Below are 25,564 nucleotides of genomic sequence, written 5' to 3'. Positions count from 1 at the left end.
TTTTTGTCAAGCGTTGCTAATCTCAGCTGAACCTTCCGTCGACGGAGAGCAGCCATTTTACATCATAACATAACATGGAGCAGAGGGCAAGGGCAACCCCCCCCCGCCCCATCCCACCAGCTCCAACTATCACAACCAACACACATCCACAAATGCAAACACATAAATACAAAAAGGCTTAGGTTTGGTTTTAGGAGTGTGGGGGGGGGGAGACGCTTTCTCACTAAGTTTGAACCACAAACAAACAACAAAATAATGATGGTCTACCACTTACCTAACTGCAAACTGTGTTTCATGACTCATGTCAAACTACGACAAAGATAAGACCGTATCTTTAACCACAACAAATAAATGAAATGCCTCATGCAAAAATGTAACTGAAAAATGTAATTCTTGTCTCTCAGTAAAATGTCCATCAGTGTCCCTAAAAAACGTTCAGTGACTCCTTCAATTTGCTTGGTTTGTTTGAAAGTACGTGTTACAATACAACATCTAAAGGTATAGTTAATAATCATAAAAGATAAAGAATACCACCAAGTATTCAACGTTTAGGAGCTGGAATCAGCAAACGTTGACAGCAGGCTTTGAGGCAAAGCCCAGCAGGTCTTTAAGCTAAATGTCACCATCAAAATGCTAACATGCTCAAACAACAATTCTCATATGCTGATTTTTTGCAATTATAACATGTTCATTGTTGTCTTGGTTCAGCATACTTACATTTGCTAATTAGCATTAAAAAAAATTAGCGTTAAACTGAGACGGATGGCAATGACATTTGTTTTGCAGGAAGCCTAAATAAAAAAAAAATGGCTAAACATGTCAGAACATGAAGAGGAGGATGGGTTTTTTTTTTAAGCCCTTAATAATGTCTTGAGCCTCCTCTCAGGCATTTCCCAGCAGCTCCACCATAAAGATGGGGAGGCTGAGAGTCAAACCCCAGGGCAAAAAGTCCAAACTTCTTGCTTGTTAAAGCACTGCTCAAATTGAGCGACTTAGAGATGACCATATCTGCATTTCTACCTACTAAAAGAGTTCCTCTTCATTATAAGGGATGAACAGAGCACATTTCAACTCAAATTGCAACTGTAAAACTGACTGAAGTTACACCTTTGTATAAAATCATTTTGCTGTTTCCCAGATATCAGACTCAGTCATCACTCTGGGAAGATGTATCTGTCCTTCCCACCTTCCTCATCACCTCATTGTGTCCCAGTCTCTTGTGTCGCCTCCCCTCTTCTAGCCCTGTGTAAAGCACCTGTGTCAGCTCTGCCTCTCTCCCCTGCTGTCCTCATCACTCAGTCGGAGAGCACGGCTTACCTCTCTCCCTGTCTCCTTCACTGTGTCCTCCTCAAGCTCCCAGTCAGCCCAGAGGGAAGCCTATTACTACCACAGTGCACACAATCATTGCAAATAACAGGCACTGTTTGTATCCCAATTGACATCTCAACTCTACATGCAGCACCTACTGTTCATTTTCCATCCATGTGAGGATATTTGATTTTCACATATTCATAGAAAAACATGTCATATTGTACCTATTTAAAATAAATATATCAGGGCTACATAAAAACAAAGAAAAAACAATGTATGTTCTGGCTGATAACAAACACACTGCTACTACTAGCTGATTCATTCACTTAAAAATGCACAAGCTAATACACATATACCCCAGAGACCACACACACACGCATGCACACACACACACACACACACACACACACACACACACACACACACACACACACACACACACACACACACACACACACACACACACACACACACACACACACACACACACACACACACACAGTCCATCCCAGCTAGCTGCTCTGTTTTGCAGATGAAAGTGTCTATCTAGAGGAAAGCAGGAGATGCACTAAACACAGCTCTATTAATATTAATCTTCATTTTCAGAGTAAATAAACTGCTCCAAGGGTACCTCCTGCATAATTAAAAAATAATCTCTTCCCAATCCTTCATGTAGCTAAAAATGGTTGTGAGTAATGAGTAGCCTAGGTGTTATTTGTGTGTGGAGGTCAGGAACGCTGCTCTTGCCCTTCACAGAGTGCAAACTGCAGCGGCAGGATGTAACTCTACACCAGCCTCTGTCCTTTTTAGACTGAGAAACACATGGATGGAAACATTGAGGGTCCGTGGGACTGAACACAAAGCAACTATGTCCATGTATAATCACAATAGTAAACGTGTAATTGTAAGAATACAGTGTTTACTGTTCAGACAATGGCAAGTGATACAAAAGAAGGTGTTTCACAGAATGATTGTAGTTGGACTTAGCAAGGCAAGGCGAGCCCTATACATGGTACAATTCCTTCTTTGTTATCAGTAGCTACACATATTACATGTGGGTTAATAACAGGCTGTGACAACGATGGCCAATCATATTCACTGCATTCACTCCTTTTATTCACAGTACTTTCCCTATCATGAGGCATTGAACATGTGGGAATCCTAAGAGTTCAGCTGAGTTTTGTTTTCTGAAAATGATTCTGTTTAGTTTTGAACCAGACAACAATCACATTATGTTGCTCACAGCCACATCTACCTGTACTATTAATACAACGACGAGCAGGGGATCTGTGGTGTGGTATTGTGGCTTTACAGTGACATCAGCACTCTAGTTAAAGATTGAGGTTTGAAAGATACCTGTTGTCTTTAAATGACTGTAAAGAAAGACGCCAGTGCCAAGAATATACCTGTAGTATAGTACTACTTACTGTCATGGCAGACATTTTAGTTCCATTTATGCCTAGCATGCAGTAAAATCTGCATAATCATTTTATGGAATAATTACACATATTATTAAACCCACACTGACTGGGATAGGACAATAACACATATAATAAGCAGAGCAGATGAAAAATAAAAAACAAAACACAGCGGTGTATATATAGTAGAGATGTCCCGATCCGATCACGTGATCGGGGATCGGAGCCGATCACGTGATTTTCAAAAGATCGGAATCGGGAGAAAAAAATCGGGGATCGGGAATTTTTTTTTTTTTTTATAAAATATTTCTATTATTTTATTTAATGTTACAAAACAAAAATGACCATGTTCACGTCTTAAAGTCATCCTGAGGCCTTAGTTTTGATTTAAAATTACACAACATCATGTATGTGTTGCTTCTTTTGGGCTTGTTTTCATAGACCTGGTTGCTTATTTCTCTCAAATCTGGCAACAGAGTGGGCGCAGTGTCTAATAGTAGCAGTAAGCTAACAAGAGGCTACGTTCAGCTGGTGACTCGGGAGTCGGGACAGAGAAAATGTCAGGAGTTTGGAAGTATTATAAAATTGAAAGCGAAGGCAGTGTAACAGCCAGATGCAATGTTTGCAAGGCGGAGGTTCCGCGTGGTGGAAAGAACAGAGCTACGTTCAACACGACCAATCTAATACGCCACCTGAGAAACAAACACCAACAACAACACGACGAGTACACAGCGGCTACTCAGGTAACGGCACTGAAACAACTGACACTTTCAGAGACTTTTAAAAGGAAAGAGAAACTGCCCCAGAACAGTGCCAAAAAAATAACAGCCAAGATAGCTAAATTCATCGCGTTGGATGACCAGCCGTTATCTGTTACCTTTTTTTTCTCTTAATGCATTGCATAAAGATCGGATCGGGAAAAATCGGTATCGGCAGATTGTCAAAATCAAATGATCGGAATAGGATCGGGAGCAAAAAAAGGTGATCGGGACATCCCTAATATATAGCTACAGTATGGATTCAGGGGCGCCGTAAGGGGGTGAAAAGTTAGGACGATTCTAAGGGCCCGTGACTGACAGGGGCCCAAACAATTTTGGAACATTAAGAAAAAAAAATGTAAGTAACCAATGTGATATCTTTTCATGGGGCCCAAAATCCCTGGCGGCGCCCCTGTATGGATTACACCAGGTTCAATCTCAAATTAAATGAATGTGTCCATGTATTTCTCAGCTTCTTCTAGTAGACTTTTTGAGTTCTCGTTACAAAATTAAGATGAATCTACTCAACAAAATGGTCGGAACAAAGACAAATCCATTAGTTTGATGCTTAAAAGAAATAATACCAACCATATGAAGAAAGACCTATGTGTATGGAAAAAGGCTATAACTACTTCCCACAAAATGCTCTCATTTCTTGAATCAAATTATTTAGTGATGCTATTTCCTGTTCACTCCACATCTGCTCACCTGGGTGTGAACAGTTTTTGTGAGCAGTGGCAAAGTAGAAAAAATTGATTTTATTGTTTACGTAATACTAGGTCCTCACTCATTGATTGAACCATGGGTACTTCCAAATTCAAATCAAGTCTACCAGCAATATCAATTCATAGTATTGCTCAGTGAACAACAGCCGTCGGGAGTGTCTACACAGTTTTTGTGATGGTTGCATGAGTAGAGATGGACGAGGACACAGAGAGAGGAGCACGGAGAATGTAGCATGAAGTACTTACTCTTACGCAGGTTCCTAAAATACTCCTCTTTTCCTAGCTCAGAACACACAAGAGCACACACACACACACACACACACACACACACACACACACACACACACACACAACACACACACACACACACACACACACACACACACACACACACACACACACACACACAACACACACACACACACACACACACACACACACACACACATGTAATGGTACCCTGCCCTCTCAGGGTGATGTTTATTCATATAGCAAAACATATAAACCAATATAGCAGGTTTAAAATGAGATCTAAGCTATGAGCTGATGAAAAGTGACACACACATAAATGTAGAGGCAATTGCAATATTGTTTGACATGGATTATAATAGTGTGGATCTTCTGCTATAACTCTATTATGTGTTTTAGGATGGGGGGTTCTATAGAGCACTGTACAACAGGATATATTAAGGCTCTGCCGCAGGGGTAGGCGTAGGAGCATGAACACGCACACAAGCAAACACACACACACCCACACCCACCCACACCCACACACACACACACACACACACACACACACACCACACACACACACCACACACACACACACACACACACACACACACACACACACACACAAAGTGATTTGACTCTAATCTGGCCCATACTATGATGGCCATGGTATGAAGTATTGCAGTGTGTGTGTGTGTGTGTGTGTGTGTGTGTGTGTGTGTGTGTGTGTGTGTGTGTGTGTGTGTGTGTGTGTGTGTGTGTGTGTGTGTGTGTGTTCATCTGTCGCAAGGCCCTGGATGATTTATTTATGAAATGTGATTTTTCTTTCTGGAGCTCTCCTGCCTTGTAACTCAAGCTCACACGCCCATTGCTCAGTCACTCAAACACACACTCACACACACACACACACACACACACACACACACACACACACACACACACACACACACACACACACACACACACATGCACACACACACGCACACACACACACACCCACACACACGCACACACAGCGGTCACTCTCAATCATACTTTGCTGTTAGCCTGATGTACAGTATTTGCTCTACCAAGAAATGATTTTGTTTATTTTGGGATATGAGGATTTTAATCCTGTGTGTGTATGTACATGTTCCGGGGCTCGGGTCATTTAGTGTGTGTGTTTGTGCCTATATTGTGTTTGTGTGACTGTGTGTGTATACATCCAGTCCCCTTATTTTTTCCACCAGTATAATCCCTCACACAGTACCATTCCCCCTCCTTATGACTCATACAGTGGCATCTCATTTTCACTGAGTATATGGAGGCTTTTTATGTCACAGTGTGCGTGTGTGTTTTATCACATTTTAATAATGACAATAATCCTGAACTGTGTCAGGGACGTTCTGAATGTAGTTCAATAATAGCTGCATGGTTTTTAATATCTGTATGGTCAACTGGTATGCAGTGCACTCCTCAAGGACAGTGGGGGAAAAATGGAAAGAGGAAGAAATATTTATGTGAGTGGGTGTGGCATGGATTGCGTGAGTAACTTCTCTGCCACTTCTTTGCTCTTTGTGTGTCAGTGTGTGTGTGTGTGTGTGTGTGTGTGTGTGTGTGTGTGTGTGTGTGTGTGTGTGTGTGTGTGTGTGTGTGTGTGTGTGTGTGTGTGTGTGTGTGTGAGAGAGAGAAGTGCAGCAAGTCACACTGAGTGACTGAGTGAGCTCATCTGTTCTGGGGGTCTATAAATATTGTAGATGCCATGTGCCTGCAGTGGACCTTCTCAGCAAGCTACTGTATGATGTCATCCTGGCACACCTCTAACTGACACACACACACACACACACACACACACACACACACACACACACACACACACACACACACACACACACACACACACACACACAGCTGTGCTGCCAAAGCCTTATAACCATGGCAACGCTGGGGTGTGGTAGGTAGGGATGCAGAGCCCACGGCTGTTTAATGAATGCAGCAGCTCAAAAACCAACATCTTCAAACTTCTATATTTCCTCTTTTCCCTCAACATTTATTTCCCATTGTTTCCTCTTCCCATTCTTCCTGTCATACCTTCTTTAAATCATATTTCTTCCCTATCTGAAATATCCCTTATTTCTCCTGTTAACCATCTCTCTGTGACATTTTTGGCATCAAATGATACAATACATTATAGTGAATTTACAACAAAGTGCAGCTGCCTGACACTGACTGGTGTTTATACTTATGGTTAGTTGTGATTCGTGTTGTGCCTTGCTTCGCAGGACTGCTATACATATTTAATTATAACTGCCCAGCCCAAGGTGATGGGACAAAGTGAGCAGAGGATGAGACATGCATTACATCCATTACAAGGTATACCTGCTACTTCCTGTTTGTTCCCTACTAATCCCTATAAACAGATATCTTCATAAGTGTTAGTTTTAAGTATGGCTACTTTGCGTAGTAGTCTTATATAATCCGTTGCTCCCAAAGGCTAAATCGTCATCAGGAAGTCGATTGGTACTGGGATTGGTTCTCTACTGGTCCATCTGCTTGTACCATCCTGTCCCAGTCAAAAGGGAATTCCTCCACTTAGTCCTTCCGCCAGACCCACTAACACACTGAGCTGTTCAGCTTTGGCAGATGATCAGAAGCAGCTATCAAGGTTGGAGCTTCACAGCCAAATGAAAACACACAGACACACACACACATCAAAAGAAACAGCCTTAGCCTTAAAGTGGCAAATTGCCTCTTACAAATGTAGCCACTAGCATCCGGTATTACGATTTTAAGGTCCTTGCAGAGCAGGCAGGTCAAGTTTATACATCATGTTAATTACATGTTAGAAAATATGTTTACACTGCACACAGCCATTCACACACGGACACACACGGACACACAGCCACACACACACATACGGAGAGTTGCTGACAGTTGGTGTCCCATGGACAGAAGGTGTCAGGAAGTCAACATCATCCCCTCCCTCCCTCTCCCCGTTTCCATGGAGACCAAATTTGCAGGGCTTTGAGAGGTGAGGAGAGAGAAAACCTTGAGTCTGCACGTGAACACTAACGGACAAAAACACACACACACACACACACACACACACACACACACACACACACACACACACACACAGACATAAAGCATACTGTAAATGGTGTCCGACAGACAACAAGCAGAGATGTAAGTAGGTTAAAGGACAGACAGATGTTCTGCAGGACAATGATGAATATATATATCAGAGTTCCCGTTAGCCGGTAATTACCGGACAATGACCGGTAAAATATGCTGAAGTCCGGCAAATCTAAATCTCTCCGGTCAAAATGTCCGGTCAAAATAATTTTCCCTTAGCGCAATACCGCATCAGTTGCGCCACTTATGTGACAGACAAGAATAGTATGTGACAGACAAAAGAGTATGTGACAGACAAAATTGTCAATTCTAATGTCTAACACTTAATGTGGAGAAAGAGATGTCCTGTATGGGTTGATTGTGCGTTGATCTGTTGGTAATGCCTCGGGGTTCCGGTGGGCATGTAAACAAATGCATAATGCTGCGCTATACTTTGTGGCCTCATCCGGTTGCATAGCGACGCTTATTGTTTAGGTGTCTTTTAACAAGCAGGTAGTCATATCATTAGCTAGAACTAGCTAGATCTGATCGATATGGACATAAATGCGAGTAAAGTCTAATCTGACAGGAGAGAGAGATCGGCTGCTGCTGACGAGTCGACACGCAGCTCTGCATGATCCCCTGCAGCGGCGAGCAGAGCAAAACACACTTCAGGTTAGAAAATCACACGTAGCTATTTTAATTACCTCTCAAACTACCTAAACTAGTTATAGATATGTTTAGTTTTACTGTCGGGTCACTCATTACTGGATCCGCGAGCTGCATGATACTGACGGGCTGTCAGGAGAAGGAGAGAGCGCTCCGTTTATTATTCCCGCGTTTTTGTAAATTACTGTACACTTTTGAATAATGTAGTTAATCTACTATAATTAGTTTGTTTAATGTCGAATCATATCAATTTGTTTTAAAGCTCAATAAATAACAAAGAAGACCTTTAACCGGCACTTATCTAATTTTGTCCGGAAGATTTCAACTTTAACGGACATGTTGACCGGCAAAAAAATATTCTAACGGGAACTCTGATATATATATATATATATATATATATATATATGTTGTGTGTAGATGTATGTGGGTAATTGTGGGACTTGTTGGCAGCGTGCCCTCAGGGTGAGGGGGAACACCGGAGGGACGGACATATATTCCGTTGGGTCAGCAATAAACAAGCGCCAACTGGAACTGTGGTGTATTCCCACCGGGGTGTTGTGTGTAGTCTTCATGTTTGTGTGTGTAAGTGTGAACGTGTGTGATGACGATGCAATGCAGGTATGAAATGTCATTTATAACAGGGAGGGAAGGGTTTTCACAAATGACAGGAATAAAAATAACGTGACGACCGATTGTGATGATCTTGCAGTAATACCAAATGCCCGTTATTTGACACTGGAAGCAAGGACTTCAGCTTTTATAATTCTCAAGAATCTGGACAAAAATAGTATGCTAATTTTTCAAATAAATAGCTTATTTTCAAGAATGAAAATAGATAGTGAATTCCCTCTTGTAGAACTGCGGAGGCATTCCTCAGGGTGAGTCAGTTAAAATGATCTAAATCAGCCAGACTGGAAGGATTTAAGCAGCTGGTTTGCCAGTCAAGAGCAAGTGCAGTTGAGCTGCATTAACTGTTAATCTGTAACTGGCTGTAAAGATGGATGGCTTGTTAAACAGTAGGAATATTAAACCCTACTGATGAATAAAAAAAATACAATGCGTCCATTAAATAAATAGTCGATCACATGATGATAAGGATATTGCAGCATAATCAGGGGCTCCATTTAATTGTTAATTAATCTCTTTCTGCATTCTCTTATTATCACTTACCCTTGCTCTTCAATATGTTGAGTTGTTTACGAGCAGGGAGGTCTATTACTGTAATTTAGCAACCATGGAAACAGTAGAGAGTTACAGAACAAGCCAACTGAGGATGATATGTTTGTACATAGAGTGGGAACAGGAAAGAAATGTTTTAAAAGAAAGTTAGTGGAGTGTGTGTGTGTGTGTGTGTGTGTGTGTGTGTGTGTGTGTGTGTGTGTGTGTGTGTGTGTGTGTGTGTGTGTGCCACATGCCACAGTGAACCCACCACCCTAGCAATAAGTCCACAGCCAATCTGGACCAATTAAAGCACAGATCTGTATGTGTGTGTTCCCTCCAGGGTACCTCTCCCCCCCCCCCCCCCCCCCCCCCCCCCCCCCCCCCCCCCCCGGCTCACGCAAGATGGCAGAGAGTGGAAAAAATAACCAAAAGAAGAGTGGAAGAAGAGGAGAGATTAGAAAAGAAGAGAAGACGATGCTGACAGAAGATGCTGACATGCCAGAGCTGAGAGAACAAGACGTGAAGAGAGGAAACTGAGGATCAGATAGGAGAAGGCAAAAATGAACAGATCGCAATGACAAAAGGATGTGACTGAAACTGGAGAGGCAAAGGATGGAGAGGAGTAAGGGAGGATGGTGGCGGAAGTGAAGAAGGGGGATGGGAGGAGAGATGGCACTGTCTGATGCGAGCTGCAGAGCTTCATATGACCTTTATGTAACTCAACTACAGGCACTTCCTCTCTGTCTCCGTCTATCTCTCATTCACATTGTCTTGCCTCATTCCCTCTCTCATTTGCAAGAGGACACTTGCTTAATGGTGTCTAAATTCAAACAGCTTACCGCAGGGGCTTTTAGCAGTGTTCACTAAACTTTAGCAAAAAGGAAGTTGCGCCAGTAATGGTTACTATTGTAAACAGTAGTCCCAATTCAATTTTGATTTCATATTTACATTTTCTTCAATATATGGTGTGCTAGCTCACAGCTTCCTCACTAGTAAAGCAGGAGTGATTGGCAAGTGTTTCATTATTTTGCCAAGGTTATGCATGCATTGTTGTTTGGCATTGTTAGACTAATATTTATCTACTTGGCGAAAGACCACATTGAGTAAATTGCATCAGACCCACATTAACTGCACAACAACAACAATCTTCCCTGTTTCATAAAATATTAGTCGAACCCAAAAAAAAAAAGGAATCATAGAACTGGAAAATGTTTGTGGGATTATAAATTCTAACTGAGTGGAGTTAGGCAGTTGAAACTCTATCAGCTGGAAAGGATGAGCAGCAATGTTAGAACTCCTTTTTGTATGGTTGAAAAGTCAAAGGACCTGTGTGCGTAAAAATATTCGAGGACCACCAGGACTTCCTAGCAGAATTACTGCTACTTTACCCATACTCTGCATATACTTTAGTGTTTGCCCTTTCCTTTGCACCTGTAATAAAGCATTAACTGAGAGCCACATTAGGATCTGAGAGGTTTCTAAAAATCTCAGACCTTTCTCGACATGTTCAGAGTATACTAATGGCAACATGAATAACAAGTTTCCAAATAAAATCAAAAAACCCACACAGATCCCGTGTTATTAAATATAAGCATGGACAAAACATTCTTATTATTTGATCTGAATTTGTATGACCTATACTTGCCAAATGCATAAAAACATACAATCAATATTCATAGACCAAACTAAAAACATTGCTTATTGAGCAAACATAATTGTTCTAGTAGTAGAAGAACACTATACATCACTAACAAAATAAATAAACTCAAAACGTAAAGCTTCTCTGTGAGCAAATTAAACGTTTCTCTACTTGTAAAAATTGGCTATGCTTCCTGGCACTGTGTGTCTTACGGAAACTGCCAAAAGAGCTGTGCTATACACTGCAATATTAAATTCATCTAGAAAAAGAAGGGCTATAAGCATACCCTATGTTATAGATATTAATAGCAAATAGACAGAGCTACCATCATTCTAAAGACAAACATAATGCTGTTGACTACAGGTGTCCAATTATCCAGATCTAGGCCATTTCCAATTGCATATACCGGCGGCCTCTTCCAATTAAATAGTCATGAGCATTTCTCAGTGCACTAATATTCTTTGTTTATATGGCCTACTGTCGATGTATGTACAATGAGTGCACTGACTGAGGTTTAAACCAAATTTGAAGAGTTCGAAAACATCGAAAATAAAAAATGATGTCACTGACACCTGAGCCTGTGTTTGAATATTTTAGGTCTACTTGGAGTGCTTACTTGGAGGAGTGGGTGAGTGTTAGCATGAGTAAATGAAAGGGCTATTGGAATGTGGAATTGAGGGCAAGAAGAGACGGTGCAGGGCATAAGGCAACAGAGAGAGAGAGAAAAGAAAGCAGCTAAGTGTGAATGATGTTCTTCTTGCGCTGGGTCAGGCCACGTCACAGCCCCCATTATTCTAATGGGTCACCACAATGCTTACTGACCTTCATCATCGACAGACAGAGCTAGCCAGGCAGATGACAGTGAGTGTTTGCTGCTCAGTTATTCATACAATTACACGATGTGGGAGCGGTCCAGGCTATTAGCGTTGTAATTAGATGAACTATATGGATTTTACAATGCAAAATGTTTGCTTGGAACCAATGAAAGTGCAATACTGAGACATGTTTACTCACATACATGCACATATAAACATATTATCATGTAAACATGACAACATGTTCTCAGGCTACTATATATGGAGCTAGTTCAATGAGCTGATTTAGATTCAATGCACACACGCAATTGCTATAGGACATATAGACACATAAACTTCCACTTGATATGCTAATCACCCTGCCCAACATTTTGAGACTCCTTCAGCTCCTTTTCATCAAACCTAACAACAAGAGACTGAAATCAATCACATATTCCATTCAAACATAAATATAAAATGTTTTAAAGAATGTCAAGGTTTGTGGTAAAGCGGCAAGTACAGTGAGCTGGCTGGGAGATATGAAGCATTATCTGACGGAACGATAGCTAACTAATAGACCTCTCAGCACACACGCTTAAAGCCATCAGCACTGATAAGACAGACAGCGAGTGAGCGCAAGAGATAGAGAGTAAGTGAGACTGAGGAAAGGAAGAAAGGGCGGGGAGCGGGACTTTGAAGAGAGGGAACAGATCGCTGTGTTGGTAATCTTAATATGGCTTCACTGAGTCAACTCGAGGGTAGTCTTGAAGTGATTTAAAACAACAGGTTCTTGTCCTCAGCAGGCAAACAAGTAGACAGGAAAACTAACCAATCCAAAGATGATGAAGAGAAGCGGCAGAGCAACTTTGTCCCAGAACTCAAAGACACAGGGATAGAGCTTGTGTGTCTATGAAAAAGTTTGAGTGTCTGCACCAACCCACACATCTGTGAATGGAGCTGGGAGTAAATGAATAACAGACTGCGGCTGAGAAGTGTTGTAAACGGGTCGTGATTTAATACAGAGACAAGAAGATCTGAGAGCTTTCTGTAGATGTACCAAAAGATTACTTATTAGTTTCTCCAGTATGTACTTAGTCTGCCTCAGATAGGCTCTACTCATTAGTGGGAAGTTGGTGTATGTCAACATGAATTAATCAAAGCCTATCCTCAGAACAGAACATATTCTGGTGTCTGGCTAGCCATGATAGTACTGCCATGATGAGCTGGCTAACATCTTATTCACAACATACATCGTTCTCTGCGAGACACCTCCAAAATCTGATGTCCTGTGTGTGTGTGTGTGTGTGTGTGTGTGTGTGTGTGTGTGTTGTGTGTGTTGTGTGTGTGTGTGTGTGTGTGTGTGTGTGTGTGTGTGTGTGTGTGTGTGTGTGTGTGTGTGTGTGTGTGTGTGTGTGTGTGTGTGTGTGTGTGTGTGTGTGTGTGTGTGTGTGTGTGTGTGTGTGTCTTATCAGCACAGTTGGATACTTAGAAAACCGTTAAGTGCTGACTCTGTGTGGGCAATTCATCACTTGGACCATTTTCTTATGCAAGAAATCAATAGCTCTATCGTCTGTTTACCAGGAGTAACTAATTGAGTACGTGGCAATGATAATATTCTATGTTTTACAGCCTGGTTCCCTTTTTTAAATGTTGTGCGGCGTTATTTATCATTACACAGAACTTTATGCAAATGTCCTGTCTGTATACCTGTATTTGAACACAGGAATGACAATCCAGTTCAACCAGCAGCACATAGACCAAAGTGAAATCAGAAGTGAATATGAATTTTGCCCTAAATCTTTTGCATTGCTATAGGGTTCATAGCACTTTGTTTTATTGACTTATGTTTTCACTTCCAAATGGGTGGTTTAGATATGAAGATGAAAGCTAAACAGAGATAATTATTATGAGACTGTGTAGGTACAGAGCATTTAAGAATTTTTAAGCTAGTTTTAGTTTAACGGACCACAACTTTACTTTTTAGGTTGAAACTCAGGCCCCTCTTCAATCTTTGTTTCAGCTCACCCCGACAGTATGTTCAGTAAAACACCCTGACAAGCTCACAGTACACTTCCTTAATAACCAAACAAAAGACGAAGCTAGCAAATAACTGGTAAACATATAGCGTTTAGCAGCTAAATACACAAACATCACCCACAGGAGTCAGTGCAGTGCAAAACAGCGCCAAGTAGAGTGGAGAGACTTGTGCTCATGTTGATGAGTGTGTTTCTGTTGTTTCACTGTACCTTTACTAAGACTTTGTGGAATAATGTAATACATAGAATTAGAAAATCTATTTAGAATTGATCTTTGTTGTTGTTTAGATAATTGAATGCCTTTTTAAAAATGTATGTTATAAATCGTATAGCTTTACTAGCAAAATAACATACAGTATTCATGCCAGAACATTTTTAAAATGTGTCTAAGAGTGATGTGACTCAGATACCAACAAACTATGTGCAATATGTACAATATATAAATGCCGTTAATAACTGTGTAATATATACCTGGCTGCTAAATCCTTAGAACTGTTACAAGGTGTGTATTTTGTATTTTGTAAATTGTGTAACTTGCTGCTGTTAAATACCAACCACCTATGTGCAATATGTGCTAGATGTGCAATATATATAGATGCCGTTAATAACTGTGTAATATATACCTGGCTGCTAAATCCTAAGAACTGTTACAGGATGTGTATTTTTTTTTAATTATGTAACTTTTTATTTTTTATTATATTTTCTATTATATCATAACTTAGTACTTTCTTTTAATGCATGTCACATATTTAACATATGTAACATTAAGCTGTCTGTGGCTCTTTTTCCTGTTGTAACTACGCAAATGTCCCCTCCGTGGGACTAATAAAGGTATTCTGATTCTGATTTTGATCCTAATCTGTCATTTTCTATCTCCTTCTCGAAACATTACATTACATGTTACTTGTTAGACGCTTTTATCCAAAGCGACTTACATACTCAATACTGTGGGCAATCCCCACAGGAGCAATTTGGGCTGAAGTGTCTTGCCCAGGGACACAACTACATGCTGACTGCAGTGGGGTTTGAACCTGTGCTCCCCTGATCCCAACACCACTAACACACTAACCACTGCGCCACAGCCCCCCAACATGGGGCGTCATGACTTAAATCCTACCTGGGGACAGTAAGATATGGCACAAACTCTCTATAAATAACATATTATATAATATCAACATTATTCTAGAATGGTTCAATGTCACACACAAATGTATGATCCATACCCTGTAAACCAAATAAACAAAAATAAATAAAAGTATAATTGTGCTCTATAGCCTATGCACATAAAATGCCTATGCGTAAATACAGTACTGACATAATTGTCCTACCACTGTGTCCTTTTATCAAATACTGCAATTCATTTACACAACTCTCACAAATCTCTCTCTTTTAAGAGTGTGTTTGTGGGTGTTATTGACAGTCAGCAGCGGGGGGTATGTGTGATGTTGTGAGACACTGACAAGCTGTATTTCATGGAGCAGATGAAGCATTTAGATTTTCTTTAAATCCCTTTAAGGGTCCAGCAGGGGACTTAGCTTCTGATGCTGCCGCCTGTGCTGCTGCTGCTTAAGTCCCTCCAGTTACTGTGTGTGTGTGTGTGTGTGTGTGTGTGTGTGTGTGTGTGTGTGGTGTGTGTGTGTGTGTGTGTGTGTGTGTGTGTGTGTGTGTGTGTGTGTGTGTGTGTGTGGTGTGTGTGTGTGTGTGTGTGTGTGTGCGTGCGTGCGTGCGTGCGTGCGTGCGTGCGTGCGTGCGTGCGTGCGTGCGTGCGTGCGTGCGTGCGTGCGTGCGTGCGTGCGTGTGTGTGTGTGTGTGTGTGTGCGTGCGTGTGTGTGTGTGTTTGAATTTGTGTGCGATTTGGTGTTTTTGAGGATCCGGCTGTTTAATAGTTTTTTCCTTCTGTTTCTAAGCATATGATGGTCACATTAGAGTGTATGCCCTTGAAGTTCATAACCTTGAGCTTTGAGACCCTGTCCTACTTTTTCTAAGACACACATTTGGCCTTCCTCACCTCTACACCCAAAGTCCTCAGATGCCTTATCTTCCATTCTGGTGGAGTCGCAGCACGGAAAGTGAACTGACAGAGTTCCAATAGTGTAGTTGTTAGACATGGCAGGGCTGCTGTGGGCTTAACTGCAGGCTGGAAAACTTCTTCTCACATCCCCTTGCTCCTGCTCCTCTTCCTCCTTTCTCTCATTCGGTCCTTTCCAACCCCCCTCCTTCATTACTCTCGCTATCCCCTCTGGTGGTCCTGCAACTCCAATCACTCTGCTCTTATTACCAGGGAGAGGGAACACACACGCACGCACGCACGCACGCACGCACGCACGCCTCTTCCTTCCCTCACTCTCTTTCTCTTTCCCGGGTAGCCAGGGGGACAAATTGGCGCCCGGCTGAGCTAAATGTGCCTGGTGCTGAGAGCCAGATGGTACTGGCAGAGCGATGGAGGGAGCGAAGGATGGATGCTCTAAGAGATGTAGCGCAGAAGCCATGGTGTGGCAGGGCAGCGTGGGGGAGCTAGCTTTGCACACTAATAATCCATTAGTGCTCAGGGGCCCGAACGCTGTGCACAAGCCATTGCCAGGAGCTTGTGCTTGAATCAAGACTGGAGAACATAGATGAGTGAACTTCAGAGTAGAGGAAAAGAGACTGACAGTGAGGTAAAGCTGTCTGGATGCAGCAGGAGCCGAAGAGAGGAAAAGGAAGACACAGAGAGGTGTGATGTCAATCAGCTGCTGGCAGGAAGATATCTTGTTAATTGGATTTATATCTCACTTCTTTCTGAGGTCATTTGAGTTTCCCTCTTTCTCTCTTGCACGATTATGGGATCTGTCTGCTCAAAGTTAGGTGCAGAAGATCTTTGAGTGATCTAACAAAACGAGGGGTTATGCATTAGTTAGTCATGTACAGTATAACGTCAATTTCCAAAATCTGAGAATGTTGCAAAATAGCAAAAAAAGTGTGGCACAAGCAGATACACCATCATACTGGATTTTAACAAACCCCAAGGTTAGCTAACTGAGAGGATGAAAGGGTGAAACCAAACTTTCTGATAAATCATGTCATTTGTGTTTTCCAACTTGTAAAAATGTGTTTACCTAAATATGAAGTGATTGAGAAAATGTATTAAAAGGTTTGGCTTGTTTACATCCGGCCCTGTTCTGTCCAAGTTGAAGCAATAACCGAGGGCTTTGGTTATATCTTCCTGTCTTTACATTTCCACTTGGCCTAGAACATCCTAAAGGAAAGATGGTTGGGGCTAAGCAACGGTTTGTTGCAGTAATGACTAAGAACATGGACAGGACAACCCCCTTGGTTGAGTCCTTCTCCTTTTCTTTCAGTCTCATACTCTCTCCCATTTGTGTTCCAGGGTTACTTGGTGACATTCAGCTGCTAACTTCATGCTCCACTTTCCGCCACATCAACCCAAATTCCAGTATGTTTTGCTTACATAACATGCAGAATAAGATTTGGACTTCAGCAGCAGAGCAATGAGATGAGGTAATTTTAAACTGACTTTGCCCACCCTCCTCAATATTCTCCTATCAAGCAAAAATCTGCCTCAGGCATCCATGCATAACCAACACGCACCATGGGCATGCTAGCTAGCACACATAAAAACACACAGACTCAGGACGACAAGTAGACACAGCATGTTGACATTTAAGAAAACACGGGAAGTGTGTGTGTGAGTGAGTAATTATTTGTTGTGGATGGATAAAGACGTGAGAAAGAGTTTTGTTTGTACCATACTGAAGGACTGTGTTTGTGTCAGGATAAGATCAGGTCACCTCAACAACGCAGGGGGGGCATGGAGCTCTACTTCCTTCCTCTGCAGTGTGGTACATTATCTCTGTGAACACACACTATACTGTACCTGTAAGCAAAACACACCTCCAGTACAGTTACTATGATGGCTGAGTACCAAACCTGCAAGGCTCACTTCTGCTGGCCCTCATTCAAATAGCATGAAATATTCTGCTCTCTATTAGATGAGAAAACTGTTACCATGGGATAGCAATGGGGATATTACAGTTGGCCCATATATCTCTTCTTTTTTTTTAAACTGTGGGTTGATTAAGGTCTATGAACTGTTTCTGTGTCTGTTGTTAGGCCTACATTAGTACATTTAAACCCAGATTACACCTCTTTAGGGTTATATCGTTATACAGTAAATAAACTGTATTCCTCATAGTTCTCCAATGTTCTGCTGTGTTTCCACTGCATGGTAAGATTCTGCTCGGCCCCACTCACTTTCCTTAATAGTTGCTTTTTTCTCTTTTATTTTTCAAGGCAGACAGTACCCCCTCGGTGTATGTCGGGGGAACAGCTGATTGCTGGAGCGATGCTGCTTGAAACTGCTGTGACATACATTTAAATGGAACACTTCATGAATCCTTTTATTGGGCAAATAAACAGAGAAAACATATGGATTCATAAATTGTTTTTGTGTTGCACGCTGTCATCCAATGAGTAGTGTGCAATATTTTAACTTAATATTGGCTAGGTTTAATTGAATAAGGTTGCAAACTTTGTATTCATCATTACTTCACCACATTGACATATCACACTACAGTACATCTCATTTCGGTATATGTGTAACTCCAACCTCCATTTAAACCAAATAACAAGTTAACTGCTGCCAGACTGTTATGTTGTCACACAGAAACAGGGTGCTTTGCAGAGCTTAAAACTGTGAGAAATGTGTATAACCTTCCTTCCCACATTAGACTGTGTTGGCTGTGGGCTAAGGTCAGCTGCAGGAAGGGACAAGAACTGTCTGAGGGACCAGATAATGGACTACTGGGTTATTGATGAGTTGGATAAACAGAGTGTGAAAGAATGAGACAGATATAGAAAAAGAGAACAAGAAAGGAAGAATGATTTGGGGCGGAAGGAAGAAAATAGACAAGCAGGTTATGCATGTGTAGAATTGTTTCAGTGTGGACGGACGGGTTAGAATTTAGAACTGGAGTCAGGAGTTGTTTAGGACGTGCAGTGTGTCTGTGTGTTTGTAGTGTGTTTTTCTGTCTCTCAGTATTTGTATGCTGGCAAAAATAGCCAGTGTTTTCTCTGACTCGAACAGGTGTCCAAACATCACAACACTCAGTCACACATCCACTAATTGAACACAACATGAAACTCACATCATCACACTATGAAGGCACGCACCTCTTTGAAAAATTGAGGATTAGAGGCTATGCTGTTATCTCGCAGGGAGAATTTCTCAGACTTTGGAAAGCTTGCTTCCATGCAACACAAGTTATTATACAGCGGAATTGGTGGAGTTCCCTTTGAAGGCAAGGCAAGTTTATTTATATAGCACCTTTCAACACAAGGCAATTCAAATTGAAGGGAAAGTTTGGATCTTTTGAAGAGGGGTTGTATCTGTTACGTATCCATAGTCAGTGCATTATGGTGGCTGACAGGCACGCCCCAGTTTGAAGAACCAGACAGGAGTTATTGCACAGAATCAAAGTCATAATCAGCACTGCTGTTGATGGGGGGAAGCCGCAAAATCTTTTTGGGCAACCTACTGTAAGAGAAAGCCTACCCTTCAAAATCAAAATCATTTTTAATTGTATGCTGTATTTTCACTACATACACTGCTTTACCTTGCCTTCAGACTGCCCTTTTGGAGGTGAAAAAAAGCTGTTATTTGACCTCTCAGAACATTGTTGTTGCTGATTTACCCCTGCCTCGGTTAATTAGTATGTTTGTGTTATTGTGTGACTTTTTTTGTTGTGTTTGTATGTGTTTGTGTGCAAGTTAAACCCAACACACATGGTGCTATGCTAGCTAGTTTCCCATTAGCTTCCAGTTTTTATGCTTAGCTAAGCTAACAACCTTGGGGCTCTTTACTAAAAATAAGTTAATTTCCCAGTCTGTCTCTTGAGAGTCAACCAACAGGAATTAATTATACTCTATCACTGGAGCTTCCATTTGAATATGGTACCTTTATGAGTCATAATAATAGAAAATTAATAATAGAAAATAGTAATAATACACAAATATATTGCACAAAAATACAGAAATGGAAGAGGAACGGTGACTTGCTTTGTTTGACACACAGTGTTCCCCCGCTGTCTGCATTAAACACACGCATGCATGCCATGCATGCACAGGCAGACATGCACACAGTCTAACCGCACACATTCTACTTGACAGTGTCGGAACAATGTTTCTCACACAGAAAAGTAACAGGCATTATGTGTGTGTGTGTGCATGTGTGTGTGTATACTGTATAAGCATGCGTGTGTGTGCCTGAGTCTTTGTGTGCATTAAAGACCTAATTTGTCTATGGGCAAACCCATCTCTGAGGGCTGTATTAGAAGCATTTTGCACTGTAATGGGCTGACATGTTAATCTGAAACTCTATTCTCTGTTACTAATTAACATATCAATCCTAGTCTCTGTATTTGTGTCTGTGTGTGTATGTGTGGTAAAATGGCAACGGCGTCCCATTTTTTACGATGCCGCTGAGGCAAACATACATTTAGAGCAGTGATGCAGGGTGATTTTGGATATGCATTTTTAACAATGACGACATTGGAGAGAATTGAATTTTGAATCCCTCACACAGTTTGTTTGTGTGCGTGCATTCTTGTGTGTGTGTGTGTGTGTGTGTGTGTGTGTGTGTGTGTGTGTGTGTGTGTGTGTGTGTGTGTGTGTGTGTGTGTGTGTGTGTGTGTGTGTGTGTGTGTGTGTGTGTGTGGAGGAGAGACATAGATCTGACAGTTCTGGGTCAGACCAGTCCCATGGAGTCAGGGAACCAGAAGACATAACCAAAACAAAACTAAAATACACAAACACACACACACACACACACACACACACACACACACACACACACACACACACACACACACACACACACACACACACACACATGTGCATGCTATTTACGTATGTGAAGATGACAAATGTTTTTTAGGCAAGCGGCACTAGAACAGTGGTTGGATTTGGGCAAAAAAGGTTGCCTTGCCATGCCAACAGTCATACATCAGCCTACACCTTGGGAGCAGAGAGAACTGAACACACACACAGAAAAATACATCTCACATAGCCAGAAACACACATAGACACTGCTGACTGGAGGGCTACACAGGAAAGGCGGCAGGAGCAAACAGAAAGCTGTGATATTGTATTGTAGTCCAGGGCATAAACACACTAACCCTGGTCACGTGGAGCACAGCCGCAAGTCAGCCTAATTACCACTGACACATATAGCATGGTGGGGTCAGCAGAAGCATCGCCAAATGCTACAACATTGCTCTTTCCTCACACCCAAACTTGAGATAATAGATACAGTATGTTAATTTTTCCACAATTTATCCTCATCATGACAAGATGCATTCTGCACTTTCCAAAAATGCATCAGAGCCAGACTATCCTTATTCGTCATCATTTCAGCAGACAAAACGGAAATCAATTGTGAGTAAGATTCTCTAATTTCTTAGTATTTCACCCACTGTCCATTGCATCATCTCTCTACTCTGTGGCTACTGTGGATATGACCACTGCTGTTTTTTGTGGATGAGTGTAAGTAGTCATTCTGAGAGAGAGAAAGAGAGACAGCTTATGCATGTGCGCGCCAGTCATAATGTCTGCATAATGTCCCTGAGGTCTCTGACTGTATAACTAATACTTGTATTATTGGTAGAATAAAACATTACGCTGAACCAAGTAGGATTATAAAACAAGCATGACAGACTCTTCCCACTCTCTCTCTCTGACACACACAAACATGTAGGCATGTGTGCAAGCAAGCAGCCCAGGGCCATGTACACTAGCAAGCGGCCATGTTTCTTTCACAAGAGGCTGCAGTGAGGCTGTCATCATCAGCATGGTTCTCTCCCTCGCTCTCTCACACACACTCAGACACACCGTTTGGTGACATCATGCAATGCATTTAGACTAGAGGGTCAGAGGGTAACACAGCTTTATGTGCTGAGGCTTCATTGTCGTCACGCTCGGTGACTGCGGCAGCCCTTATTCAACTCTCTTTCTCTCAAACACACACAAACATAGGCTACACATGACCAAGATATCCTCAGCTTCTTTCACTCACATGACCACATACAGAGGTGAGGCTGTTGCAATCCAGATAATGATAGCGGGGCCCTGCCCTCCTCTCTGACCAGCAGAGCTCTCAACAACTGATCCAGACCTCTACAGTCAGCAGCATCATTATTCCAGTTAGTAAAAAACTCCATCAACCTCCTATTCACCTTTCTAGCTACTGCATTACCTCTCTACTGGACATTTAGATCCTCATTTCGGTTCACTGCCACTCATGAGCTTTTGAAGTCGTATGTAAGTAGCCAGTAAAACCCTTTTCATCTTTACACTTATTCTTGTGGTGATATCCCAGGACATGCAGGAGTTTTAACGAGATTCCCCAGAAGAAGAGTAAATCCAAGCTTACTAAATAAAAAGCTGCTCTGACGTCTGCCTTTTAAATTAAATTGTCATTTTCAACCTTTTCAGGTCTAGCTCTCACAGAGGTGCATTTGATGTGTTACCATGTTTCAACCCAACAGCACTATTATCAAGCAGTAGTGTAATTTAATTTGCTCCAAATCAGTCAGCATCAATATCGCCATGGCCGCCACATTAACCTGCTAGACAGGCAAGGTGCTCACATAGTATTAAGCGCCCACTTTATGTGCAATCTAAGTTTATTTTATGATGAAGCTGCCTTTAGCTTCTTTGCACCTCAAATGTGGAACAAATTGCTAAGACTTAAAACAATGCAGACTAGTATAAAATAGTTCATATCAGATTCAACATTGCTTTTAACTAAAGTTCCTTTTAATGAATTAAAAAAGGTTTTACTATGTGTGCTTATGGTTGTTTTATTGTTTTCTTTAATCATTATATCTTGTGCCTTTGCCTGTGTAATCTGTAAATCAATTAGAGTTGCCTCTGGGTATGAGATGTGCAGTACAAATAAATGTGCCTTGCCTTTTTCCTTGCCTTTTTCCTTGCCTTAATTTACGTTGGAAACTGACTACTGGTAAACGTTATATGCAATAAATAAGCACACAACTGAAATAATGAAAGACTTACAATTAGATTTCAACACAGAGACCCTTGGGGCCCTTTTTAGGGCATTTTGTAACTATCCCAAATCAGTTTCAATGACATAAGCACAAGCTTTTTGGGTCATGGGGTTCAGGGGGTCTGACAGTCAGCAGCATCAGTAGGCCTACCAGAGGTTTCAATATCACCACTGATCTTTCCTCTCCTGACATAGGCCTACAGCATATATCGTTAATACTATGTATAGGCTACCCTTGAACACAATCGTATGCGTCTCACCCACAGCCCGACCCTTCCTCCCCCTCCAGAGGCCGAGAGCTCCTCACCTGAGGCAGCGCGGCGTTGATCTGCCGCTGGAGCACGTCCCTCTCGTGCAGCGCCCCCTGCAGCTTGGTCTGAGACTGGATGAGGGTCTCCTGAGTCTCCCTGAGGGACTCCAGCAGCTTGTCCCTCTCGTCCAGCATGTTGACCATCAGCTGCTCGAAGTTGGCCTCCTGGTCCGAGCCGTTCGGGACGCCGCCGGTGCCTCTGGGAGGACCGGCCGAGTCTCCCTCGCTGATGGTCGGCATCACCTCGCACATCATCTTCCCAGCACTGTGGTCTGGGCAACGCTATAGGACACTGTCGCTGTCGGGATTAAGAAGGGGATAAACGCGGGTTACAAGCCTGATAAACAGACTTACAATAACTGATAAGAGGGCCTATTAACGCCCCGTAGCGACCGTCAGCCAATGCAACCGTAAACGCGCCTTGCTCTCAGTGCATTACATCTCTCGTGCAGCAAACGTGCATCCTTAAGCTTTACATCGCCTTACCTAATCAGAGTGATTGAAATGATGAGATGATGGTTGACCTTTCATCCATATTAACCGGCGTTGTTTCCACCCCGTGAGCAGATCCGCCCTGCCCGGCGCGCCATGCACTCACATGTAGAAATCCCGGCGTGATATGATTGACAGCTCAGAGATAGACGGGTACGTTTGAAGGGGTGGTGCCCGCAACACGACGATCATAGCATATTGTCATGTAAATAAAAAAAATCAGGGAAAACATCCAAGAGAAAACGTTTTTATCTGCGTCCTTAGTCTTGGGGACAGTGAGAGAGAGTCTTATCTGCATCCGCCTTCTCTGCTTCCATCTCTCCACACACCGCCACCGAACCGACGCTCACTCCCCCTCCCACACACAGTCGCCCACACTCACTCACGCACGCACACACACACACACACACACACACACACACACACACACACACACACACACCCACACACACACACACACACACACACACACACACACACACACACACACACACACACACACACACACACACACACTACCAGGCTACAGCCCTGGAAATATGGGACCAACTCCCAGCGGTTCAGCCTAAGCGTTTTGCTGTTTGCACCACATGCGCGTATATAAAAGAGAGAACTGGAATAAACTCACTAATGTCACAGCATAATCTCTAAACCCTGCACTAGTATCATGCTTCTGCAGTTAGCACACACTTGACCCTTAGCTGGTAAAATCATGTAATTAACTTTTCACATCAGCACCACTAAGCGCGTTCATGCTCCTGAGACATGATGCGTGTTCTAGAGAGGCATCGTTTTACCAAGCCACACAGGCAGACTGTGTGCTAAAAGTGAGCAGCGCACCCTGCAGGAACTGAGAAGAAGTTGAAGATTATAAATATTAACAGACATCTCTTACACTATTTGTGGCTGTGCAATAAAGTGTTTGATTGCCATCCATTCCACAACACAAAGGCCCTGAAGTATAACCATACACATGTGCCAGTGACGCAGAGCCACCTTTTTGTTGTTTCACAGTTTGCAATGTTGTGCTATAGTAATGATAACTAACTAACATAAATTGCAGAACGGACATGTAGCTTTATTTTCAGTGAAATGTCAAAAAGATGGTGTGGGTCATGACCATTTATTTTGTGAGACGTTGTTTGACAATACAATAGGCTACCACATAGAAAACAAATCCTCAAACAACAGTGTTGTTTGCCAGTTCAATTAATAAGTGTGAAGGTGTGAAGTGAACAATATAAAAGCTTAAAAGGATTTGTAGCTGTTGAATAAAATATTACATTTTTTTATAAGCATGTTGCTGTGGCAGTATGGAATAAGAAATGTTTTCCCCCACCTTTCTTCTTAGCTCAAAGTTACTGTTTTGAATTATTAAAAACAAAAGTTCACAACATTTTGATTAAATTACAATCTTAGTGTGAAGACAAAGTAATTAATAACCTTCATGGGAAATTGATGAGCAGACTTATGACTGACAACAGTTCAGTCATTAGTCTGGGTTAGATGCTGCAGAGTGTACTGTGCCATAGATAAAATACATGGCAATACTGTGAAAATGTGATGATTTACCACGCTGGGAGACGTGAAGATGTTACGATTTCATCCCTTCAAACGTGACAGACAGTTACACGGTATTGTTAACATGGCACACCAGTGCAGAAATACCCGGATGTTGACAAGCAAGCCTTTATCACGACTTTTGGTTCACTATAACACACATTTTTGTGGAGAATACGAAGATTCTTGTCAAGGAAATGTCTATATACTGGTATGTTACTAAAGAGGTTTTGGATTGGCCAGTGACCATGTGAAGTTATCGCCATCTCTCGGCGTGAAAACAGTATTAACACGGGAAATAGGCCT

General features: G+C 42.0%; 1 protein-coding gene across 1 annotated transcript in view; it reads right to left on the bottom strand.

Annotated features, from left to right (window-relative positions):
- ppfia4 (PTPRF interacting protein alpha 4) overlaps positions 1 to 24,036 on the bottom strand; it is a 54,106-nt gene extending 30,070 nt beyond the window's left edge. The window contains exons 1-2 of the mRNA XM_034134919.1: positions 23,693 to 24,036; positions 23,204 to 23,504 (exon numbers count right to left, since the gene is read on the bottom strand). Of these exons, the coding sequence (XP_033990810.1) occupies positions 23,204 to 23,461 (258 nt within the window). The 5' untranslated portion in view covers positions 23,462 to 23,504; positions 23,693 to 24,036. The remainder of the gene's footprint in view (positions 1 to 23,203; positions 23,505 to 23,692) is intronic.
- Between the last annotated feature and the right edge of the window lie 1,528 nt (positions 24,037 to 25,564).

This window comes from Trematomus bernacchii, unplaced genomic scaffold (assembly GCF_902827165.1).
Source record: "Trematomus bernacchii unplaced genomic scaffold, fTreBer1.1, whole genome shotgun sequence".
NCBI classification, from domain to species: Eukaryota; Metazoa; Chordata; class Actinopteri; order Perciformes; family Nototheniidae; genus Trematomus; species Trematomus bernacchii.
Note: the sequence above shows the minus strand (reverse complement) of the source record. Positions and strands in the feature narration are given on the sequence as shown.